The sequence below is a fragment of the Papio anubis genome, unplaced genomic scaffold (genome assembly GCF_008728515.1).
Source record: "Papio anubis isolate 15944 unplaced genomic scaffold, Panubis1.0 scaffold201, whole genome shotgun sequence".
NCBI classification, from domain to species: domain Eukaryota; kingdom Metazoa; phylum Chordata; class Mammalia; order Primates; family Cercopithecidae; genus Papio; species Papio anubis.
In genome coordinates, this window is record NW_022162033.1 from 115609 (window position 1) to 138668 (window position 23060).

A 23060-nucleotide genomic window follows, 5' to 3' on the forward strand; every position below is an offset into this window, starting at 1 on the left:
TCCATTCCAAGGGAGGGAACTGGGAATTGGGTGGCTTCTTCCTGACTGTGCTGTGCGAGGGAGTATGTGGGGAAAGGGTAAGAAAAACACCATGACATTTCCTACTATTTTGAGTATGGCCTTTTCTTAGTTAGGCATTCTTTTGGTTGCTTCTGCTGACTGACTGGTTTCTAGAGCTCTCCCAAAGCTACTTTGGTCTGGGTATCATATATTCAGTCTTTGAATGGGGTGAGCAAAGGCCTGGAGCTTCCTAATCCACCATTTTGCTAATGCTGTATCTTTTAAAGAGGTGGGTTTTTTTTGTTTTTTTTTTGAAAAGAAAAATTCTATACACACACACACATATATCTATAGATAGATTCCACATTACTATTTCTATTTTTTTCTCCATCTTTTTTATGTGTGTGTACAGAGATTCAGATTTCCTTCTGGTATCATTTTCCTTTTGTATGAATTACTTCCTTTAACATTTCAAGTATAGATCTTCCTATACTTAATGATTTCTACTGACCCTTTTTCTGCTTTGCTCAAATTGCTAAAGACCTTATCCAGTCCATTTTTACCAAGATTACAAACTTGGTCTCCCCCTTGTCATGGGAAGTGGGTAAATTCTCTGCTTAGCTAAAGACTACAGCCATTTCCTTTCACAGGTACCTAGGTGTCTTACCCTGTAAATGGTATTTAGATGTCTGCCAAGCATTTGAGGGAAATACGTATGCATGTTTTGAGGGGTCTCTTTTTTCTAGAATTTCCTACTTAAAAATTTGTACCACCTTGGCAGCCCTGCTCTCTGACTCCTCAGTCCAAAAAGACTACTACTTTTTGCTTGAGTTCTTATCTCTGTGAACCCACGAACTGGAAAGCGCTTTCAGGAGAAGCTAGTTGAATGTGGATCTAAACCAGTATTTCTGCTCTTTCAAAGATCATACCACTTCCAGTTTCTACTTATTATTGATTATTCATCTGTGCCTTCAAATATATTTTTTAAAATTCACAAATCCAGAGTTTATGTTGGTTCAATACAAGCTACTTTGCTGTTACTAGAATTAGAACTGAGTTATTTTTAAAACTTTTTTAAAAATGGGAAGTACCTGAGCATGACTAAAAGCTATCAAATTCCAGTAATTCGATAATGGAAAGCAATTTTTATCTACAAAAAAATTTATATTTCAGTTTTAAAAAGTACTTTTTATTACTGTTGTGATGGTAGTCTATAATTCTGTCCATTGAAAGGCTGTATATTAAAAAAGAATATATGGCACTTTTTTTTTCCTTTTGTAGGACATAGCAAATGAAGAACATAAAAAAATTGAAGTGTTAAAATCAGAAAACAAGAAGCTAGAAAAACAAAAAGGAGAATTAATGATAGGGTTCAAGAAACAGTTAAAATTAATTGATGTTTTAAAAAGGCAAAAGGTGAGTCTGTCGTTAAAGTTAAATCATCATATTATCTGTACCTTTCTTACTAAACAATTCAGCATTTTTCACTTTAGGTATGTTTAATTTTTGACATCTTTAGGCACTGAATTTCATATAAAATGCATTATTCATATGAAATCTAACATGTATAGTGAGATGTATGTATGTGTCATCTAAGCAAGTGGATATTTTCACATAAGTAAATTAGTGTAGAAAATGGGACTGGAAAATACAGTACAGGTATGTCTCAACTACAGAAAGTACCACATTAAAGAATGACTGTTATCTTAGGGGACTGTTTGCCTCTTCAAACCTTAGAGTGAACATTGCTTCCAAACCACTGTTGCTGCTTTATCTAAAAATTCATAGTTCTGACACTTTCCTTCTTTGCAAAGGTCAGGTATTACAATATTATAGAATTATTATCTTAAAAATAAGTTGGTTCAATACTACTGTTAGACAAAAAGTATTCTATAGGTTGGTCCTTGAATGTAATTACTACCATTTCAAATATCATGCTTATTGGAATTAACAGTATACATTCCTACAACAGAACTTACATTCTGACAATATATTATCCACACATTTTTACAAACTTCCTGTTGTTTGGTGGCCTACTCTTAATACTAAATCAGACAATACTGATTTTTTTTTTTTTAACAGATGCATATTGAAGCTGCCAAGATGCTGTCTTTCACTGAGGAGGAATTTATGAAAGCACTTGAATGGGGAAATTCATAAGTGATCCCTACTTCAGTTAGTCTCTATGACAGTATGTGGTGGATACCCATTTTACTTATTGTAATGGTTTGAATTATTTTTACTCTTCATAAGTAATATAGTTGATTATGAAATCAAAATAATTTCAAAGAATTCCCTTTTTAGATTTGGGAGATATAAAACTGATGCATTATTCTAATATGTAGTAACTATTAGAAAAAATTTTGTAAAATAAAGCAACAATTTAACTTTTGATTCTGCTATCTTATGACTTATTAGCTATTTTTGAGTTTGTTAGGTTCTTACTGAACGTGACAATTAAGCACATTAGATAATAAAATTCTTGACTCTTTTCATTTACAGTTCTCCTCCCTTCAAGTAGACCGAAAAAGATGCTTTAAAAGAAAATTCCAAATATTTATTTCCCTGGCTAAATCGAGTAAGGAAAGTTCCTAAATACAGAGAGAAGGCAGTTAGTTCACTTTGGGGTAGAGGTCTGTATTAGTCAAGGTACATATACTGTCTTGAGGATGGGGATGCAAACAATGCTCTGTAGTGTGGTAGAAATCGGATTTTCAAATTATCAGTACAAAAAATAACAGTTTGATTAAAATTAATTTTTATCTGATAATTGTTTACAAGTTATAAATTCAGTGATGACTTACAAAATCCAAATAGACAATGGATTCCTACTGCCACTGAACTGTAAAACAAAAGTTATGCTGACATCTAGTGGTAACATACGAAAAATCTAGGGTTTACCCAATTTTGATGTTATCATTTGTCTTCACAAATTTCACTCCTTTGCTGATACACTTTCCTAAACTCTTCACCAAGCAGATCAATATCATCCTCTTTTTTAAATACTCCCTACAAGAAAAATATTTTGTGGGTTACTTTTGAATATCAGAATATTTCACTAAATGCTTTTAAGACTGACAAAGACATGAGGTTAGTAAAGTTATCGCCAAGGTAATGAAATCTGTTCAATAGATTAATGAAACTTTAAAAAAAAATCAACACTTTTCAAAAAAATAAGACTTTACATATATATTGAATATTCATAGACTGACCCAATTTTCTGATTTATCAGCTCTAGTGTAGGAGCTTGTCATATGAATCTGAGCTCTTCTACAAGTTCTACTGCTTGGATTACCTAGATAGGAAGGCACTTCATCTATAGTGTACCCTACCCTTTTCTTTAAATAGCTCTATAATATGATATAAGGGTGAGCTTCGATAGATTCATGCATGGGATTAGTTCTTCATGTGTCAGTTCTATGGCTAATCAGCAATCAATCAGTCTTGCAGAAAAGAATTCAGGTTTGGAGCTAAGCCATTTAAGCAAACCCTCTGGAATTCTTCACTGTTCTATTTTTCTTTTCCCCTATAGTATACTGCAAAGGGCTCTTTAAAACAAAATTAAATATTTACTTATCTTGCAATCTAAAGAATTTTAAGGATAACTGAGGTCATTTGGCGCCATTAGGATCTAAAGGATAAAGATCATTTTTGGATATCAAGTTTTTTTTTTTTTTTTTTTTTTTTTTTTTGAGACGGAGTCTCGCTCTGTCACCCAGGCTGGAGTGCAGTGGCCGGATCTCTGCTCACTGCAAGCTCCGCCTCCCGGGTTTACGCCATTCTCCTGGCTCAGCCTCCCGAGTAGCTGGGACTACAGGCGCTCGCCACCTCGCCCGGCTAGTTTTTTGTACTTTTTAGTAGAGACGGGGTTTCACCGTGTTAGCCAGGATGGTCTCGATCTCCTGACCTTGTGATCCGCCCGTCTCGGCCTCCCAAAGTGCTAGGATTACAGGCTTGAGCCACCGCGCCCGGCGGATATCAAGTTTATTAATCACTCCTGCTGCCTCCACAATTATTTCCTCTACAAAAATATCACATCCCAAAGACATTCCTATAGTTTATATTTTATGAAATTTATTAATTACATGTGGATTTTATCATTAATACATCATTTTGCATTCCTTAATCCTATGTAACCAATTAGACTATCAAAAGTCCTGTGGCCAGGCAATAATTACCTATATATTTTATATATTTTTCCTTCCTTAGCACCAGATTGAATGTAAAATATGCACTTGATTCTACTGAATAAAATATGAAACGGCATTTCTATAGCTGAAAGATGGTGATCTTATTTATATGAGTCTAGATGTTTATGTGTCCTATGAAACTGTTACTACTTTTTTAAGACAGGGTCTCACTCTGTTGCCCAGGCTGGAGTGCAGTGGCAAGATCAAGGGTCACTGCAGCTTCAACTTTCCAGGCTCAAGCAATCCTCCAACCTCAGCCTCCAGAGTAGCTAGGACTACAGGCGTGCATCACCACATCCAGTTAACTTTTTATTTTGTGTAGTAATGGGATCTCCCTATGTTGCCCAGACTGGTCTTGAACTCCTGGGCTCAAGTGATCCTCCTGCCTCAGCCTCCCAAAGTGCTGGGATTATAGGCATGCATCACCATGCCCAGCCAGTTACTATTTTATTTGAAGTCACAGTGTGTCTCAGGTATACATTAAAATTCACTATCTTCTGGAATTTTAAAAATCAAGTTTAACTAGTTACAACTTCCTACTATAGAGCAGATCTGTCTCAGACTCGGTTCAAGCATGTTCCTATTACTGGTGTTACCAATGACAATGTTTTCATACACATTCTCAGCTTTGGCGTATAAGTACCACAGTTGTTGTAGGGTAGCTTTAGATTTCATATACTAAAAGGGGAGAAAAGAACCTCTAAAATACAAACTCATGCCATGTGTGGTGGCTCATGCCATGTGTGGTGGCCCACACCTGTAATCCCAGCACTTTGGGAGGCCGAGGCGGATGGATCACCTGAGGCCAACAGTTTAAGACCAGCCTGGCCAACATGGCGAAACCCTGTCTTTACTAAAAATACAAAAATTAGCTGGGTGTGGTGGCAAACGCCTGTAATCCCAGCTACTCAGGAGGCTGAAGCAAGAGAATCACTTGAACCTGGGAGGCGGAGATTGCAGTAAGCTGACATTCTGCCACTGCACTCCAGCCTGGGTGATAAATAAAGTACAAATTCAGTAAATCAAGCTCATACCTCTAATAATGTGCCAAGACCAATCATTGTAGATATACTGAAATGGGCCCAGAGAGGTTCAGTGCCTGGACAGGATCCCATCACTGCTTCATAACTGAGCAAGAAGTGAGCAAAATCTAGGCACTCTAAAATCCAAATACCATGTTTTTTTCATTATTAAAGGTCATGAAGATTACAACTTGAGATAAATCTCACTTACTTTAGGGAGATAGCCTAGTAAGTTTGTAGCATGCTCTTTGAGAAGTTTTAGCCTTTCTTCTTCAATAATTGCATTAATAAATCCTTGCCGCCTTTGCTGCAACTGCCACTCTTCTAGTTCATGTTGCTGGAAATGCAGATCAAATTTTGTTATCACAAAGTACATTAATCTTATACGAAGTTTTCAAATAAAACTACTCATGCAATGAATTAGATAAAATTGATGAACTATTTACGACACTAAGTTCAAAAGATTCTAGATAATATATATTTTATGTCTGTACACATATCTGTAGTCTGTACACATTTTTTACTATCATTATTCCTTTAAAATTACAAGGAGGCAAACAAATATTTTCAGGAAAGTGTCTTCATTACCAAGGGAAAAAATATTCAAAGGAGTGACTGCCCTGATACAGTAAATATTTACTGAATGCTTACCATATGCCAGATGCTGAAGAGTTTTCAGTGTAAAACAAAAAGTGAATAAAGAAGATCAGAAATATCTAAAAGATATGAAATATATATTTAAAATATATATATTTTAAAAATATATATATTTTAAAAAAATATATAATATATATATATACATTTTAAAAGATATGAAGCATGAGAATTCCACTAGTATTTCTTGGGAAAGAGCTCTTGAATACTCGTAATCACATCAAAATTCTGGGCCATATAGAAAAGATGACTTGAACTACGTGAAAGAACAGTAATCTACTAAGCCACTGTTAATTTGAGACTGTACTTGCATTCAAACCTAATTCTATCTTAATTCACCCATTCCTTATAAAGAAGAGATACAGGAAAGTTCTGTAATGTTACAGGGGAAAGCAAACTTGATAGATTTTTGTCCAATGGTAGAGTCTAATTTGGGCTAATGCAGGATTTCCTAAGAAGGATCTGGTAGGCCACATTCAATGTTTATCCTAAAAAGAAAAATTTAAAGTAAATTAAATAGTTTAGGTAGTTATGAAATCAACGTATCCATTTAGGACAAATTCTGAATAGCTTTGGTGGTAGGTAGGAAACTACCTCCTGGGAAGTTTCAGATTTTGTCTGACCATATGATTTTTGTAGAGGTAGACAGAATTATAGATACCTATTTAGGAATATCTCTGAAATCCAGAAAACATAGTTAGACCTTATAGGATTGTATAATGGTGTTAATGAGTTTCATCATGAAGATCTGTCCTTGCCTTGGGGGCAGAACAAAAATGCTGCCCAATCTAACTGACAAAACTAAGCCGACAGCTTCATATTGGGAACATTTATAAGTCTTTAAAAATTAAGACATAAATTATTTGTATAAGTGTCTATGCATTAGGTGACTTTATCTGATTTCCATTTAGTTTTTAGTCTGATTTCTAGTTAGTTGTCTTGCTAATTTTTCCAGGAGCTTTCTCCTATCCGAAGTACTAACCAGGCCTGATTCTGCTTAGCTTCTGAGAACAGATGAGCTCCAATCTGAAATATAACAGCACTTGTATTCCCATAAATTTCTCATATTTGAAACATTTGCATTATTTTGACTCCTACTTTGTATAGTTTTAAAAGAAGTCATGTAAGTCTCACTGAGTCTTCCTTTTAAAAGTAAATTCTTCTCTTCCTACCAGTTTTCAGAACACCTACATATTATCCATTTGGTTCTTAAACCACGAAAATCCAGTGAGAGAATATAAGTATTTAGTTTTACGGATGAGACATAAATCAATGTGTCCAAAGCCAAAAACTTAATTCCCTCTCCAACACTTAAATCTGCATTTCCAACTAGTAATCTTCCCCTGGGCCACGCAAATCATTCTGGGTGGACAAAATAGAATTATTTGCCCCCTCAAAATCATTTCTTTTCCTCTATACTCTTTCCTTAGGATATCACCCAGTCACCCATTAAAGACGGTAGTAATACATGGACACAGGGACAGGAACATCACACTGTGGGCCTGTCGGGGGGTAGGGGAGGATAAGGGGAAGGGAGAGCATTAGGACAAATACCTAATGCATGCAAGGCTTAAAACCTAGATGACAGGTTGACAGGTGCAGCAAACCACCATGGCACGTATATACCTGTGTAACAAACCTGCATGTTCTGCACATGCATCCTGGAACTTAAAATAAAAATAATCAAAAATAATTAAAAAGATGGAATGACAGTATTATTTATTAGTAGTATCCTTAAGTCTTCTCTCACCTCTCTAGATCTCACTGGTCACCAAGCCCCATCAATTCTATATCCTTAATATCTCTTGGGTGGATCCCCTCTCCATTTGCATGGGTTTCACCAGTTGTCACTGGGATTATTATAATAACTTACTTACTGATCTTCCTATCTCCAAGCTTACTCATCTCTTATCTACCTTCAATGCTCTCACTTGAATTGTCTTTCAAAGTGCAGATCTTAACATACAGCTTTCCAATCTTCCGTGGCTTCCCTTAGAAAAGCCCACCTTCTTAAAATAGCATGCAGGGTGTTCATGATCTGTTTCTCTCTCTGCCATACCAAAACATCCATAGCTCTGTAACCTATTATCACATGTACATGACATATTTATAATTACTTTTTATATATTTTTCTTAACCAAGACCATAAATTCATGGGTGACATGGACTTAGTTTTATTTACCTTTCATGTTCTCAATACCAACCAGTGTTTAGCACATAGAAAGCATCAATAAATATTTTCTAGAAGCAAAAATGGTCAGAAAATTTATATATATATTAGTAAACATACTAACATTGTCTGGCATATAAAGCTTCTCAGTAAATGTTTAGTGGATGATACATGAGCTAATTGCTGTTTAATGATAACGACCAAAAAAACCCCACAACTTTTTCTTACTTTGTCTGCAAGGAATTGTTGGCGACGTTCTTCAATAAGTTTTTCCACAGCTCTCCTGTGTTCCAGCTGCTTCATTCTTTGTTTCTGAGCATTCATTAATTCTATCCGATCATCCTCAGCAAATTTAGCTAGCATAGTTTTTCTAAAGTTCTCCTCTTCCTCTTTTGCAGCCTGTAGTACTAATTCCTTCAAGGCCATTTGTTCTTCAAAATCTTGCTTCATCTCTTTTTGCTTTCTCAGTTTCTTTTCTGCTTCTTCCTAAACAACAATACAGCTAAAAGTTAATTTAGTAACTATTTGCTTACACCAGATTTATAAGGGAAGAGTGATAGAGTTTGGTTAAATTAGTATTGGTTAAATTTAGTATTACAAACTGAGAAAGTTATAAGGCTTTTCATGATAACACATTGTGCATCCCTTTAAAACTAGCTGGATAAAGAATATGTTTACCTTTGGATTGTTTTCTGCTACTCATGAATAAATTTTATATTTACCATCTTGTTTCTGTACTCAGTTTTAACACATAACTGCTTTGAAAAGAGCTGTTACAGAAGCTTTTTTTCCACACTTGAGTTTATTCATCTGAAATCTATGGTAACTATGAATCATTCTAGATTCTTGATTACAAAAGCTGTCCAAACCACCTATAAGTATTTTTCAGTTTCCAACTTCCTCCTCAAAATCAAAACTGCACTTACCCATCTCTAGTTTTCTAATATTCCCTTCATTCTCCAAAATTCTCTAAAATTTAAAAACAATTATCTATCAATGACAGTCAGTACTTCTTTAGGGAAATTCAAATATAGTTGGAGCAGTTAAGTCCTTTCCTATGAGCTTTTATTTTCTGAACATTTTATTATGAAAAATTTCATACATACTAAAAAATATAATTTTACAATGGTCACTCACTTCTAAATAATTCATGGGCCAAAGAGGGAATGCCAAGGAAAATAAATACATTGTAGTTAATAAAAATGAGATAGCAAAATTTGTGAGATGCTGCTAAAGCAGTTCTGAGAGACATTTATAGCACTAAATGCATACATTTAGGAAAAGGTATATGTAGCACTAAATGCATGTATGTAGGAAAAGTCTCAAATCAATAATCTAAGCCCCCACTTCAAGAACCTATAAAAAGAACTGTAAAGTAAACCGAAAATAAGCAGAAGGAAGAAAATAATAAAGAAAACTGTAGAAATCAATGGAATTAAAAATAGAAAATAGACAATTATCAGTGAAACAAAAGGCTGGTTCTTAAAAAAATCAGTGAAATGGACAGACCTTTAACAAGGCTGACCAAGAAAAAAAAAATTAATGAATAAACAAATTACCAATATCAGGAATAAAACATAGGATATCACTAGAGACCCTACAGACAACAAAAGGATAATACAGGAATACTACAAATTATTATACACACATAAATTTGACAACTTAGACGAAATGGATCACTTCCTTGAGAAACACAAGCTACCAAAACTCACCAAATGTGAAATAAGGTAATTTGAATAGTCCTATCACTATTAAGGAGATTGAATTAATAACTTGAAATTCCCCCAAAATAAAACCCCAAGTCAGGATGGTTTCACTGGAAAATTCTATCAAATGTTTAACACCAATTCTACACAATCTCTTCCAGAAAACTGAAGAGGAGGAAACATTTCCCCATTCATTTTATGAAGATAGTATTACCCTGCTACCAATATAAAAAATTACAGACCAATATTCCTCATGAATATGGATGCACAAATCCTTAACCCAATATTAGAAAATAGATCATACATTAAAAGAATTATTCACCATGACCAAGTAGTGTTTATTACAGGGATACAAGGCTGGTTCAATACTCAAAAATCAATCAATGTAACATACTAGGTTAAAGAAGAAAAAGTACATAATTGTATCAGTAGAAAAAAACATTTAACAAAATTTAACACTGCTTCATGATAAGAAGCCCTCAGAGAAATAGGTATAGAAGAGAACTTCCTCAACTTGATAAAGAACACCTACAAAAAACCTATAATTAACATTATACTTAATGGTTAAAAACTTAATGCTTCCCCCTAAGATCAGCAACAAGGAAAGGTGATGTCTACTCTCATCACTCTTCTTCAACATAGCTCTAGCCAGTGGTGCTGGAAATTTTAGCCAGCATGTGAGGTAAGGAAAGGAAATAAAAATATACAGATCAGAAAGGAAGAAACAGCCTGTACCTCTGGGCAGAAGACAGGCCTGACTATGTAGGGAAAAAAATTCCTACAGTTAACAAGTGAATTCAGCAAGGTTGTAAGATACAAGATAAACACAAAAATATCAATTCACTAGCAATGAGTACACGGACACCAAAGTAAAAGTTCCATTTATAATCGCTCAAAAAATGAAATACTCAGATGTGACCAAATGCATACAGGATTTGTATGCTGAAACTAGAGAATCCTGATGAAAAAATTCAAAGATCTAAATAAAGGGAGAGCCAAATTGTGTTCATGAATTTAATATAGTGAATTTATCAATTCTCCCCAAACTGATACTCATATTTAATTCAATTCCTATCAAAATCCCAGCAAAAATTATTTATAGAGATTCTTCAAAAATTCATATGGAAAGGCAAAGGAACTAGAATAGCGAAAAAAATTTTTTTATTTTTTTTTTATTATTTTTTTATTTTTTATTTTTTTTTTTGAGACGGAGTCTCGCTCTGTCGCCCAGGCTGGAGTGCAGTGGCCGGATCTCAGCTCACTGCAAGCTCCGCCTCCCGGGTTCACGCCATTCTCCGGCCTCAGCCTCCCGAGTAGCTGGGACTACAGGCGCCCGCCACCTTGCCCGGCTAGTTTTTTTTTGTATTTTTTAGTAGAGACTGGGTTTCACCGTGTTAGCCAGGATGATCTCGATCTCCTGACCTCGTGATCCGCCCGTCTCGGCCTCCCAAAGTGCTGGGATTACAGGCTTGAGCCACAAAAAAAATTTTAAGACTTGCCGTATAGCTGCAGTATTCAGAACTGTGTAGTATTGGTGGAGGGATGAATACATAGGACCAACAGAACAAAATAGAGACCACAGGAATAGACCCATACAAACATGCCAGCTGTGTTTTAAGAAAGGTGCAAAAGCAATTCAACGTTGGAGAAACAGCCACTTCAACAAATGGTGTGGAACAATTGGACTAAATCCAATGGCAAAAACCATATTTGACTTAAGTCTCATAGTTTGTACCAAAAATTAAAACAGATCACAGACTGAAATGTAAAATGGAAAAGCAAACACACACACACACACACACACACACACACAACAAAACACAAAAACAAAAACAAACAAAAAAACTTTTAGAAAAAAGACAGAGAAATTCTTCAAGAACTAGGCAAAGAGTTTCTAGAGTTGACACCAAAGGCATGATCCATAAAAAGAAAAACTGATAAAGTGAACTTCATAGAAATGGAAAACATTTGCTCTAAGAAAAACCATGCTCTAAGATCAGGTTAAAAGGATGAGAAGACAAAGCTACAGAGTAGGAGAAAATATATGCAAACCACCCACCTGACAAAGGACTAGTATCTAGAATATATGAAGAACTCTCAAAACCCAACAATAAATGGACAAACAACCCAATTAGAGAATCAGCAAAAGACACAAAGAATTATTTCACCAAAGGGGATCTTACACCGAAGAGGATGGCACATAAGCCCGTGAAAAGATGTTCAGCATCATTAGCCATCAGGGAAATGCAAAATAAAACTACAAGATATCACTACATGGATATTTAAAGGTGGCTGTAATAAAAAATTGTTGAGCTTCTGAGGACAGAGGAGAAAAAAAATTAAAAAATAAACGGTGGCAACACCGAATGCTGGTGAGAATGCAGACAGACTGCTAACTCACACATTTCTGATGGGAATGTTAAATGCTACAGCTGTTCTGGAAATCACTTTGGTAGTCTGTTACACAGCTGACATGCAATTACCACAAAACCCAGCTAATACATTCTTGAGCATTTATTGCAGAGAAATGAAAGTTGATGTTTATACAAAAACCTTTACCTGAATGTTCACAGCAGATTTACTCATCAGAGCTAAATACTGGAAGCATTCCAAATGCCCTTTAATGGGCAAACGGTCAAATAAAATGGTACATACATACCAATGGAATGTTACTCAGCAATAAAAAGTAACAAATGATCAATACAAGCAACTTGGATGAATTTCCAGGAAATTATGCTGAATAAAAATGCCAACTTGAAAAAGTTACATACTGTTTGATATCATTTATATAACATTCTTGAGGCACATACTTTTTATAATTAAAGGCTTATCCATGTTTTAGCATGATCAGTCTGTCATTCTTTTAATAGCTGAATAACATTTTATTACATGGATATACTATATTTTGTTTATCCATTCATCAGACATTTGGGTTATTTCTACTTTTGGGTTATTTCTACTTTTAGACTATTATGAATAATGCTGCATAAACATTTCTGTGTAAGTGGGTAGACATAGGCTTATTAATTTTTAACCATTGTTTTTTCTAATACATGCATTTAAAGATAGAAACTTTCCTCTAAGCACTGCATTAACTGCACGTCACATATTTTGATATGCTGTTTTTTAAATAATTTAGTTTGAAATATTTTTCTAATTTCCAATATGATTTATTCCCCTTTTCTTATTGCTTATTTAGAAATATATTGTTTAATTATAATATACTTAAAGATTCTGCAGGTGTATTTTCATTACTGATTTTTAATTTCATTCCACTGTTGTCAGAAAACATATCTAGTATTATGTAAAACCTTGAAAATTTATTGAGACTTCCTTTATGTCCTAGAATATGATCTATCTTGGTGAATGTTCCATGTTTGAATGGAATTTGTATTCTGCTGTTGTTGGGTGGAGTATTCTCTAAATGTCAGGTCAAATTTATTGACACTGCTTTCAACACTATATCCTGCGGTTCTGACTACTTAGTCTATAGATTAATGAGAACTATGCATTGAAATACTATTCTGGACATAGGATCTGGCAAAGATTTCATGATGAAGACTCGAAAAGCAATTGTAACAAAAACAAAAACTGACAAGTGGGACCTAGTTAAACTAAAGAGTTTCTTCACAGGAAATAAAGTTATCAACAGACTAAACATACAACCTACAGAATGGGAGAAAATATTTGTAAACTATGCATCTGACAAAGGTCTAATATCCATAATCTCTAAGGAATGTAAACAAATTAACTACCCTATTTAAAAAATAGGCTGGCCAGGTGTGGTGGCTCCCACCTGTTATCCCAGCACTTTGGGAGGCCGAGGCAGGTGGATCATGAGGTCAGGAGATTGAGACCATCCTGGCTAACATGGTGAAATGCCATCTCTACTGAAAATACAAAAGAAAAAATTAGCTGGGCACGGTGGTGGGTGCCCGTAGTCCCAGGAATGGCATGAACGCGGGAGGCGGAGCTTGCAGTGAGCCGAGATCACGCCACTGCACTCCAATCTGGGCCACAGAGCGAGACTCTGTCTAAAATAAATAAATAAATAAATAAATAAATAAATAAAGAATAGGCTAAGGACATGAACAGACACCTCTCAAAAGATGATATATATGTAGCCAACAAGCATATGAAAAAGTGCTTAATATCACTAATCATTAGAGAAATGCAAACCAAAACCACAATGAGATACTATCTCACATCAGTCAGAATGGCTATTAAAAAGTCACAAAATAATGGATGCTGGCAAGGTTGTGGAGAAAAAGGAATGCTTATATATTGTTGGTGGGAATGTAAACTAATTCAACCACTGTAAAAAGCAGTGTGGCGACTCCTCAAATAATGGAAACAATTAACATTTGACCCAGCAATCCCATTGCTGGGTATATACCCAAAGGAATATAAATCATTCTACCATAATGACACATGCATGTGTGTATTTATAGCAGCACTAGTCACAATAGCAAAGATATGGAATCCACCTAGATACCCATCAATGGTGGACTGGATAAAGAAAATGTACATATACACCACAGAATACTACACAGCCATAAAAAAGAACAAAATCACATCCTTTGCATCAACATGGATGGAGCTGGAGGCCACTAGCCTATGCTTATTAATGCAAGGATAGAAAACCAAATACTATATGTCTTCACATATAAGTAGGAGCTAAATATTGAGTACACATGGACACAAAGAAGGAAAACAGACACTGGGGCCTACTTGACGGTGGAGATGGGAAGAGGATGAGGATCAATAAACTACCTATCAAGTACTATGCTCATTACTTGGGTGACAAAATAATGTTACACCAAACCCCCATGACACACAAATTTATCCCTGTAACAAACCAGCACATGTACCTCCTGAACCTAAAGTAAAAGTTGGAAAGAAAAAAAGAAAAAAAAATATTGGAATCTGATTGTGTATTTGCCTATTTCTCCTTTCAGTTTTTCTTCATGTATTGTGAAGCTTTATTATTTAGGTTCACACGCCTTTAGGACTATTACATCTTCTAGATGAATTTACTGTATTATCATGAATAGCTTGTCCTGAAGTTGACTTTGTCTCATATTAACATAGCAACTACAACCTGCTTTTGACTAGTGTCTGTGTTATATATCTTTCACCACCCTTTTGCTTTTAAACTATGTGTCTTCATATTTAAGTTATGATTACAGACAACATAGTTGCATCATGCTTTTTATAATAGTTTATGAATTGATGCCTGAGTCTATCTTTTTAGCCAGCTTGAAAATTTCTGTCTTTTAACTGTAGTATACCATTTACATATAATGTAATTACCAGTATGGTTGGATTTAAATGTACTATTTCTCTTCTGCTTCATCTCAAAATTATATTCTTCTTTATGTTAATCATTCTTTCCATTTCTGAAACTTACTTTTAGCTTCCTCTTATATATTTCAGCTTGTTCTTCCTGGTATAATTCTTGTCGCACTTGTTCCAAATCTTCACGTTGCCGCAGCATTTCTTCTAATTTTTGTGTCAACTATTAAATTTTTTAAAAAACATAAATATTTATAGGACCCAAATTCTGTAACTAATATTTCAGAATTCAGTAGTGTTAAAGAAGTGGTTATTTTAATACCGCATTCTGAAGCTGCAGCCTTTTCTCCTCATTTTCTTGAACTTTTGCCATCCGATCTTCTTCTCTTTGCTGCTGCATGTTAGCAAACTCTATGATTTTTCTGTTTTCTTCTTCCATCTCCTCACGTTTCTTTTTTCTCCAGAGAGCCTGCTCTTTCTGAAACTCTTCTATATACCTTCGCATTGCATTCATTTTTTCTAACTTTTGTTGTTTTTCCCTGAAAAGCAGTTACAAGTACGGATTTAACATAAATAATAAAATATGAAAAAGTAATTTCATTTTGTTCATAATAATGTACAGAAAAACACTACAGTTTTTTTCATTCGTGCATGCAACAAACATTTTGAATGCTTACTATGTGCTAAATATAATGCCAGGTATGAATTTTTCTTTGGGTAAAATACTGTGATAGTCTCCTCTAACCTATTAATGAAGTTTTATGCATCTTATTTCATAAATGCTACAAACATTAGCTTTGCAGCACTCTATATTTAAGCTGTCTACCAAAAAAATTCATCAGAATACATGTCCTCTGACATATGATATGGGCATATATAAGAAAAAAAAAGGTTTAGGTCATTCAATCACAAGCATTTATTAATCATCAGATAATTCATTTATTAATTATGCTAACAGAGATGACAAGGAGTTGGTCCCAATTTATGTGTTCATAACTAATATTTATTGAGCACTTACTATGTATTAGGTGTTTCAGTTCCTCACAACAAACCTACGATCAATCTAAAGTGAACATTTAGGCATGTAAGAAAGTTAGGATAAACTTACAACCGATCTTCTTCATAGATCTTCCTAACAATTTCATCAATCATGAGTTTCTCTTTTAGCAACTGCTCATAAGCTTCCTGCTTTTTTTTTTCTTGTTCTTCAAGTTGTTTCTCTAAGTCAAGATAGTATTGTGCTTTCACTTTGTTTCGTTTGTCTTCTGCAGCATTCTCTTCCTTTATTATTCTCTTGTGTTCTTCCATCATGGTTTTGGCTATTTCAGCATCACGTTTCTGTTATTCAAACAAAATTGATCTTTCCATTTTCAAATTTGAACATAGTATGATAGTATAATTTACACCAATGTTATTGAATATTATAAAGTCTTTTACATAAATTTTTTCATCTGTCTAGGTTAAAAAGCAAAAGTAAGTTATTATTATCTGAAGAGTGTGAATAATGAGTCAGACCCTAAAGAAGCTTTCCTCTCCTTTCAAGTAGCTCTCCCAGGACAATACCTGATAAGGATTATTAATAACTCCACATTCAAAAAACAATGAATAAAATTATAAGTACTTTCTTAATAACTGTTTAGCTGCTAAAGCAGTCATTATCTTATTATTCTATTTATAAACTGAGCTAGGCAATTTTCATCATTTTTAGCTTCATTGTTTATCAGCTGCTATTTAAAGATGGTACTACCTCTTTCTTACAGGTCTGCTATTAAATGGCTTTGAGCAGCTCTTAAGTTTCTCCTAGCCTAAACTTTCTTTCCTGCCATTGGCCCTTGATGTTTCCCCTTTCTGATTTATTAAAGGCCCTTTATCTGAAAAGAATCACAGATGCTATTATGCCTGTTTTCTGCAGCTTTTGATTCACTCAAGACCATTCCCATTGTCAAGAGACAGTCTTTCTTCTTGGATGGGTTAAACCCCTTATTTCTTTTGAGCATTTTTCAAATCGTTTAATAAAATAAGTTTTAAATGAAATATATTGAGGCAATTTTTTAAACTATGCTTTACTTTTATGATCACATCCCAAATGATGGAATGGTCAGCAGCATCAAACATAAAGAGTAAACAGATTAAAATATGAATACTGAATGTCATTCCTGACATGACTGAAGCCTTTAACATATACTCTGATAGTATGACTGGACCAAAAATTTTTCTGATTATCTTCTTTGTACATGCTCTACTAAATTCTTTCTGAAAAAACGAGATGACAATAACATTTATGTGTAGATTACCACACACTTACAGAAAACAATGTTCTCATTTTACAGATAAGAAAACTAAGGCTCAGAGAAAAAGCCAAAACTAGTACTTGCATGACACCTCATCAAGTCCTAGCAGTATTGGACTTTGATTTTGTGGATCAATCTTTATTTGGAAAATAGCAACAATTCTCTTAGGAGTCAGATTAAAACGTCTACAAGTACTTGAATAACCTCAACTATCAGGATAATTAAAACTGCAAACCACTGGACAAACAGGATATTGTTTGTGCTACTTTCTTTTTCAAAGGACAGAACTATATGTCTTAGCAAATGAAGTCTCTCCACCTTCTCTTATCACCTGCCACACCTAAAGGTATTGCTGTTAACAGCATGCTGTGTACCCGCTAGACATTTTCTATACTAACACAATTGTACACACACACCACACACATATATGTGTCATTTATGGCATCTATTCTTAATTGATACCCATATTGCACTGCACTGGTTAAGTATTTTGATATCACCCCGTAAGAGTGTCTTTGTGTGTGTACATATGTTTATGTGGACATACACGATAGATATGTATGTATATATATACATTCATATATAATTGTCTGGCCCTTCTGTTTGATAATGAGAGCTCAAGGGATGATGTGGACCCTTTTAATTAACTGTTAATTCAGTAAACCCTATTTTATATTCATACAGCGTAACACTCCTAGTGAGTAAGCCTGAAATTCCTTTGTCCAAGAGTAACTCTTATCTTCAACTTGGTACCCTATCAGGAGTTAGAAAAGGGGATAAAAGCAAAGAGAAACACAAGAAAAAGAGACGGCTTTTATAAAACAGGAAAGTTTCCTACATAAAATTATCAAGTAGTTTACTCTTAAACACATTTAAAAAATTAAAAATTTCATAACATTCTAAAATATACTTATCATGCTAACAATCTGTACCATACTAGTTTGTCAATGAATAATCAGAGACTGTAAAGAATGCTGGGAGTTACTGAATATAGCTGATTATTCTAAGCAGCAACCTATGTTTCCAAAAGGCTCTAATACTAAAAATGAAATCACCCAGGATTTTCTACATCTTAAGGATCTGAAAATTTACAAATATTTAAGAAATCTAGCAATGTAAATTCTTTATACAATATGACAATTTTTTAAGAAACAAGTCTAATTTTTATTTTCTAAATGAAGCTAAAAACAATGACCAGAAACCTGATTACCATTTGTTCATATTTAATGGCATCCTTTTCAGCAATCTGAGCTGCCCTTTCTTTATTCATGTAAGCTGCTTTTAATTTCTTCTCCAATTCTCTGAGCTCAATGCTGTTTAAAAAAACAAAAACAAATTTAAATGTTAGGACCATAAGAGAATGAAAACCTCACAGAAAACTGAGTGACTGTATTTTTAATTTACTTGGAGGGAATACAGCGGGTTATTATTTTACATCCATAGGAGAGATAATTCATTATATTTAATGGACGTCGTTAGGGCATTAGGGCTTACATTTTCTGGTTGAAAAGGACTGCTGTGTTCTACTACATTTATCTGTTTGCTTATCCTGTGTCAATACCACACTATCTCAACTACCGTAAATTATAATACTTCTTCATATCCTGGATAAGTCGCCAATTTTTGTCATCTTCTTAAAGACTGTTTTAGCCATTCTTGATACTTTCATTTCCATATACATTTTAGAATCAGCTTGTCAGACTTCACAATAAACAAAACTGGCTGTGACTGTACTGAATTCATAAATTGATTTGGAAAGTACTAATATCTTTACATTACTGAGTCTTCAATAAACATAGTGTATCCTTCTAATTAATTGGATTTTTTAAAAGTCTATCAATGTTTTATATCTGTGTTTTATTTTGGTAGTTTTATACTTTTCATTAGGTATTTTTCATATTCTTGTACAGATTTTTCAAATCTCATTTTCTAATTGTTGATAATTTACAGAAATACAATGTTTATATACTAACTTTATACCCAACATCACTGAATTTATTTTTTAGTTTTCAGTTTTATTGATGTACAGTATTCAATAAACTGAACATGTTTAAAGGATACAGTTTGTTAAATTTTGACATATGTATGCACCTGTGAAACCATCACCACAATCAAGATCATGAACACATTCCAATCATTTCCTTATAAACCTGTGGTACCTCTCTTCTACCCCTTTATGTTTGTACTTATCCTGAGGCAAGCTAATTTGCTGTCACTTTAGGCATTATGAATTTTCTAGAATTCATATAAATGGAATCATACTGCAGGTACCATTTTTTTCTCTGGCTTCTTTCACTCAGTATTTTCAAATACATCCATTTATTGTATATAGTAATTGCTTACTCCTTTTTATTGCAGGATATTATTTTAGATTATCGATATCCACTCACATGCTTATCTATTCGCATGCTGACAGACATTTGAGTTCTTTCAAGTATGTGGATATTGCAAATAAAGCTGCTATGGAAATCTGAGTACCAATTATTTGTGGTCATAGGCTTTCATTTCTCTTGGATAAATACCTAGGGGTGGAATGATCAGGTCATACAGTAGATGCATGTTCAGCTTTTTAAGAAGCTGCCAAACTGTCTACTAAAGTGGTTTTTAAGTTTTTATTTCAACTTTTAGATACTGGGGGTACATGTGCAGATTTGTTACATGGGAATATTGTGTGATACTGAGGTTTGGAGTACAGCTCCTGTCACCCAGGTAGTGAGCACAGAATCAAATGGGTTGTTTTTTACCCCACTCCTCCTCCACCCTCTCATAGTCCACAGTGTCTGTTGTTCCCATATATGTCTATGTGTAATCAATGTTTAGCTCCCACCTATAAGTGAGAATATGCAGTATTTGGTTTTCTGTTACTTCATTAATTTGCTTAGGATAATGGCCTCCAGCTCCTTCCATGTTTCTGCAAGGGACATAATTTCATTCTTTTTATGGTTGTAGAGTATTCCATGGTATATATGTACCACATTTTCTTCATCCAATTTCCCACTGATGGGCAACTGGATTGATTCCATGTCTTTGCTATTATGAATAGCACAGCAGTAAACATATAAGTGCATATGGTTTTTTGGTAGAATGATTTATTCATTCTTACTTATTTTTAGATTCTTTCTTTTTGTGTGTGTGTGGAGACAGTGTCTTGCTCTGTCACTCAGGCTGGAGTGCAGTGGTGTGATCTCAGCTCACTGCAAGCTCCGCCACCCAGGTTCACGCGATTCTCCTGTCTCAGCTCGGGACTACAGTTGTGTGCCACCACGCCCAGTTAATTTTTTGTGTTTTGAGTACAGATGGAGTTACACCATGTTGGCTAGGCTGGTTTCAAACTCCTGACCTCAGGTGATCCACCCGCCTTGGCCTTGCAAAGTGCTGGGACTACCGGTATGAGCCATCTGGCTATTTATAGATGCTTTAGGATTTTCTACACATATAATCATATCATCTGTGAATAATTAAAAGTTTTATTCCTTTAATGCCAATCCTGGCACCTGTCTTTGCTTTTTCTTGCCCTACTGCACTGATTAGTATGTATAATACAAAGATGACTAGAAGTTGTCAGAGCAGGCATCCCTGTCTTCTTTTCAATGTCAGAAGAAAAGTGTTTAACATTTTGCTATTAAGGGTAATATTGCTGTAAATTCTCTTTATCCCTAGTTTGCTACACTCTTTTTTTTTTTTTTAAATCATAGAATGATGATTCATATCAATGGGCTTTTTCTAATCATATAATTTTTAATAAAATGAATTACATTTACTGATTTTTTAAAATGTTAAGCCACCTTTGCATTCCTGGAATAAATTAAATTTGGTCAGGATGATTTATCTTTCTTATATAGCACTGGATTTCATATTGACTAATACTTCAGATTACAGGAGTTAAATTCATGAGAGAGATTAGTCTACAGGTTTCTCATAATATCCTCTTCAGGTACTGATCTGATTAAAACAAATTGGGAAGTGCTTCCTCTTTCTCTGTTCTACAGAACTATGTAACACTGGTGTTACTATGTCCTGAATGTTTGGTAAAATTCACATAGCCCTGCAGGTTTATTTGTGGACAAGGTTAAATTACAGATGCAATATCTTTAAAAGTTATAGGAACATTTAGCTATTTCTTCTTGTGCCAATCAGTTTGGTAAAATGTGCTAAGAATTTATCTATTTCATCTACGTTTTCAAATTTATTTTCATAAAATTGTTTGCAATATCCTGCTTTGGTCCATTAAGTGTTTGTATGATCTATAGTGATATCCCATTATCCATTCCAAAAACTGGTTATTTGTGCATTCTCTTTCACTCTATCATTCCTACCAAGGGGTCATCAATTTTATTCACCTTTTTATGGCACAATTCTTGGCTTTATTTATTCTACTCTATGTTTATATTCTAACTCACTCGTTTCTGCTCTTATCTTTATTATTGCCTTCCTCCTACATTCTTCTTGTAATCATTCCAGAAGAGAATTTGCAGTTTGTTTTCTAATAATTCCAGACGGAGTCTTCCTTTCTAATATAGTTATTTCAGATTAAGACCTACCCTTGAGGAACAGCCTTAACTATATGCCAGAAGTTGGTTTCTTTTTTTTTTTTTTTTTTTTTTTTTCAGTTCTATACCATTTTTTACCGTGTGAAAATATATGTAACAAAAATTTGCCATCCTAGCCATTTTTAAATGTACAGCTCAGTGGTGTTAATTACATTCACAGTGATCTGCAATCATCAACACTATTTCCAAAACTTTTTCATTCCCCTCAAAGCGAAATGCTGTGCCTCTTAAACAATAACTCCCCATTCTTCCCTTTCCCTAACCCCTGCTAATTCCTAATATACATTTTGTCTATTTGCCTATTCTAGATATTTCACAGAAGTGGAATTATACAATACTTGTCCTTTTATGTCTGGCTTACTTAGCATAATGTTTTCAAGGTTCACTCACGTTTTAGCATGTATCAGTGCTTCATTATTTTTTTATAACTGAAGGATATTGTATAGGGTATATATGCTGCACTTTGTTTATCTACTTATCTGATAGACATTCAGGTTGTTTCAACATTTTGGCTATTGTAAATAATGCTGCACCAAATGCTTGTATACAAGTATCCATTTAAGTCTCACTATTGAATTTTTTGTATATTTATACCTAAGAGTGGAATTGCTGGCTCATATGGTAATCCTGTGTTTAACTTTTTCCCATAGCACCTCCATCATTTTACATTTCTACCAGCAATTTCTGAGGGTTCCAATTTTTCCACTTTCTTGGCAATACCTATTATTTTCCACTACTTTTATTAAAATTGCCTATTAGATGTGAAAGTTTCTTCTTGTGGTTTTGATTTGCATTCCCTAATGACAAATAATGTTGAGCATATTTTCATGTACTTATCATTCACTGAACATCTTCTTTAGAGAAACGTCTAAGTTCTTTGTCCATTTTTGTACTGGGTTTTTTAAATTATTGAATTGTATGAGTTCTTTATATATTTCAGATATTAAATCCTTGTCAGAGATGCAATTTGTCCTTCTGGCCTAAATGAGTTCTGAGTGAGGTAAAACAGGTGCCTTGTGTTAGGTTTTCAGGTAGCCCCAAGGTAGGTTAGAACAGATATGCCCAACAATTTGTGAATAAGATCCGCTCTGCTCCTCCTGAACCAGGGACCAGGGTCCTGCACTGGGAACAAGGGCTACCTGCCTCTGAGCTAGGAGGGAATGAGGAAAGGGCAAGTGAAGA

The 23060-nt window shown here is 34.3% G+C and overlaps 2 protein-coding genes across 7 annotated transcripts in view; one reads left to right on the forward strand and one right to left on the reverse strand.

The window, feature by feature from the left end:
• The window catches only part of LOC116268512 (testis-expressed protein 9), a 67358-nt gene extending 64964 nt beyond the window's left edge, over nucleotides 1–2394 (forward strand). For all 6 annotated transcript variants that reach the window (XM_031661607.1, XM_021940601.2, XM_031661609.1 and 3 more), the window contains 2 exons: nucleotides 1282–1416; nucleotides 2083–2394. In XM_031661607.1, coding sequence (XP_031517467.1) covers nucleotides 1282–1416; nucleotides 2083–2160 — 213 coding nt within the window. In that variant the 3' untranslated portion in view covers nucleotides 2161–2394. The remainder of the gene's footprint in view (nucleotides 1–1281; nucleotides 1417–2082) is intronic.
• Nucleotides 2395–2741: 347 nt separating this feature from the next.
• LOC101017497 (meiosis-specific nuclear structural protein 1) overlaps nucleotides 2742–23060 on the reverse strand; it is a 33798-nt gene continuing 13479 nt past the window's right edge. Inside the window, exons 4-10 of the mRNA XM_003900980.3 lie at nucleotides 18539–18641; nucleotides 16146–16375; nucleotides 15360–15576; nucleotides 15153–15260; nucleotides 8265–8522; nucleotides 5424–5549; nucleotides 2742–3009 (exon numbers count right to left, since the gene is read on the reverse strand). Of these exons, the coding sequence (XP_003901029.1) occupies nucleotides 2917–3009; nucleotides 5424–5549; nucleotides 8265–8522; nucleotides 15153–15260; nucleotides 15360–15576; nucleotides 16146–16375; nucleotides 18539–18641 (1135 nt within the window). The 3' untranslated portion in view covers nucleotides 2742–2916. The remainder of the gene's footprint in view (nucleotides 3010–5423; nucleotides 5550–8264; nucleotides 8523–15152; nucleotides 15261–15359; nucleotides 15577–16145; nucleotides 16376–18538; nucleotides 18642–23060) is intronic.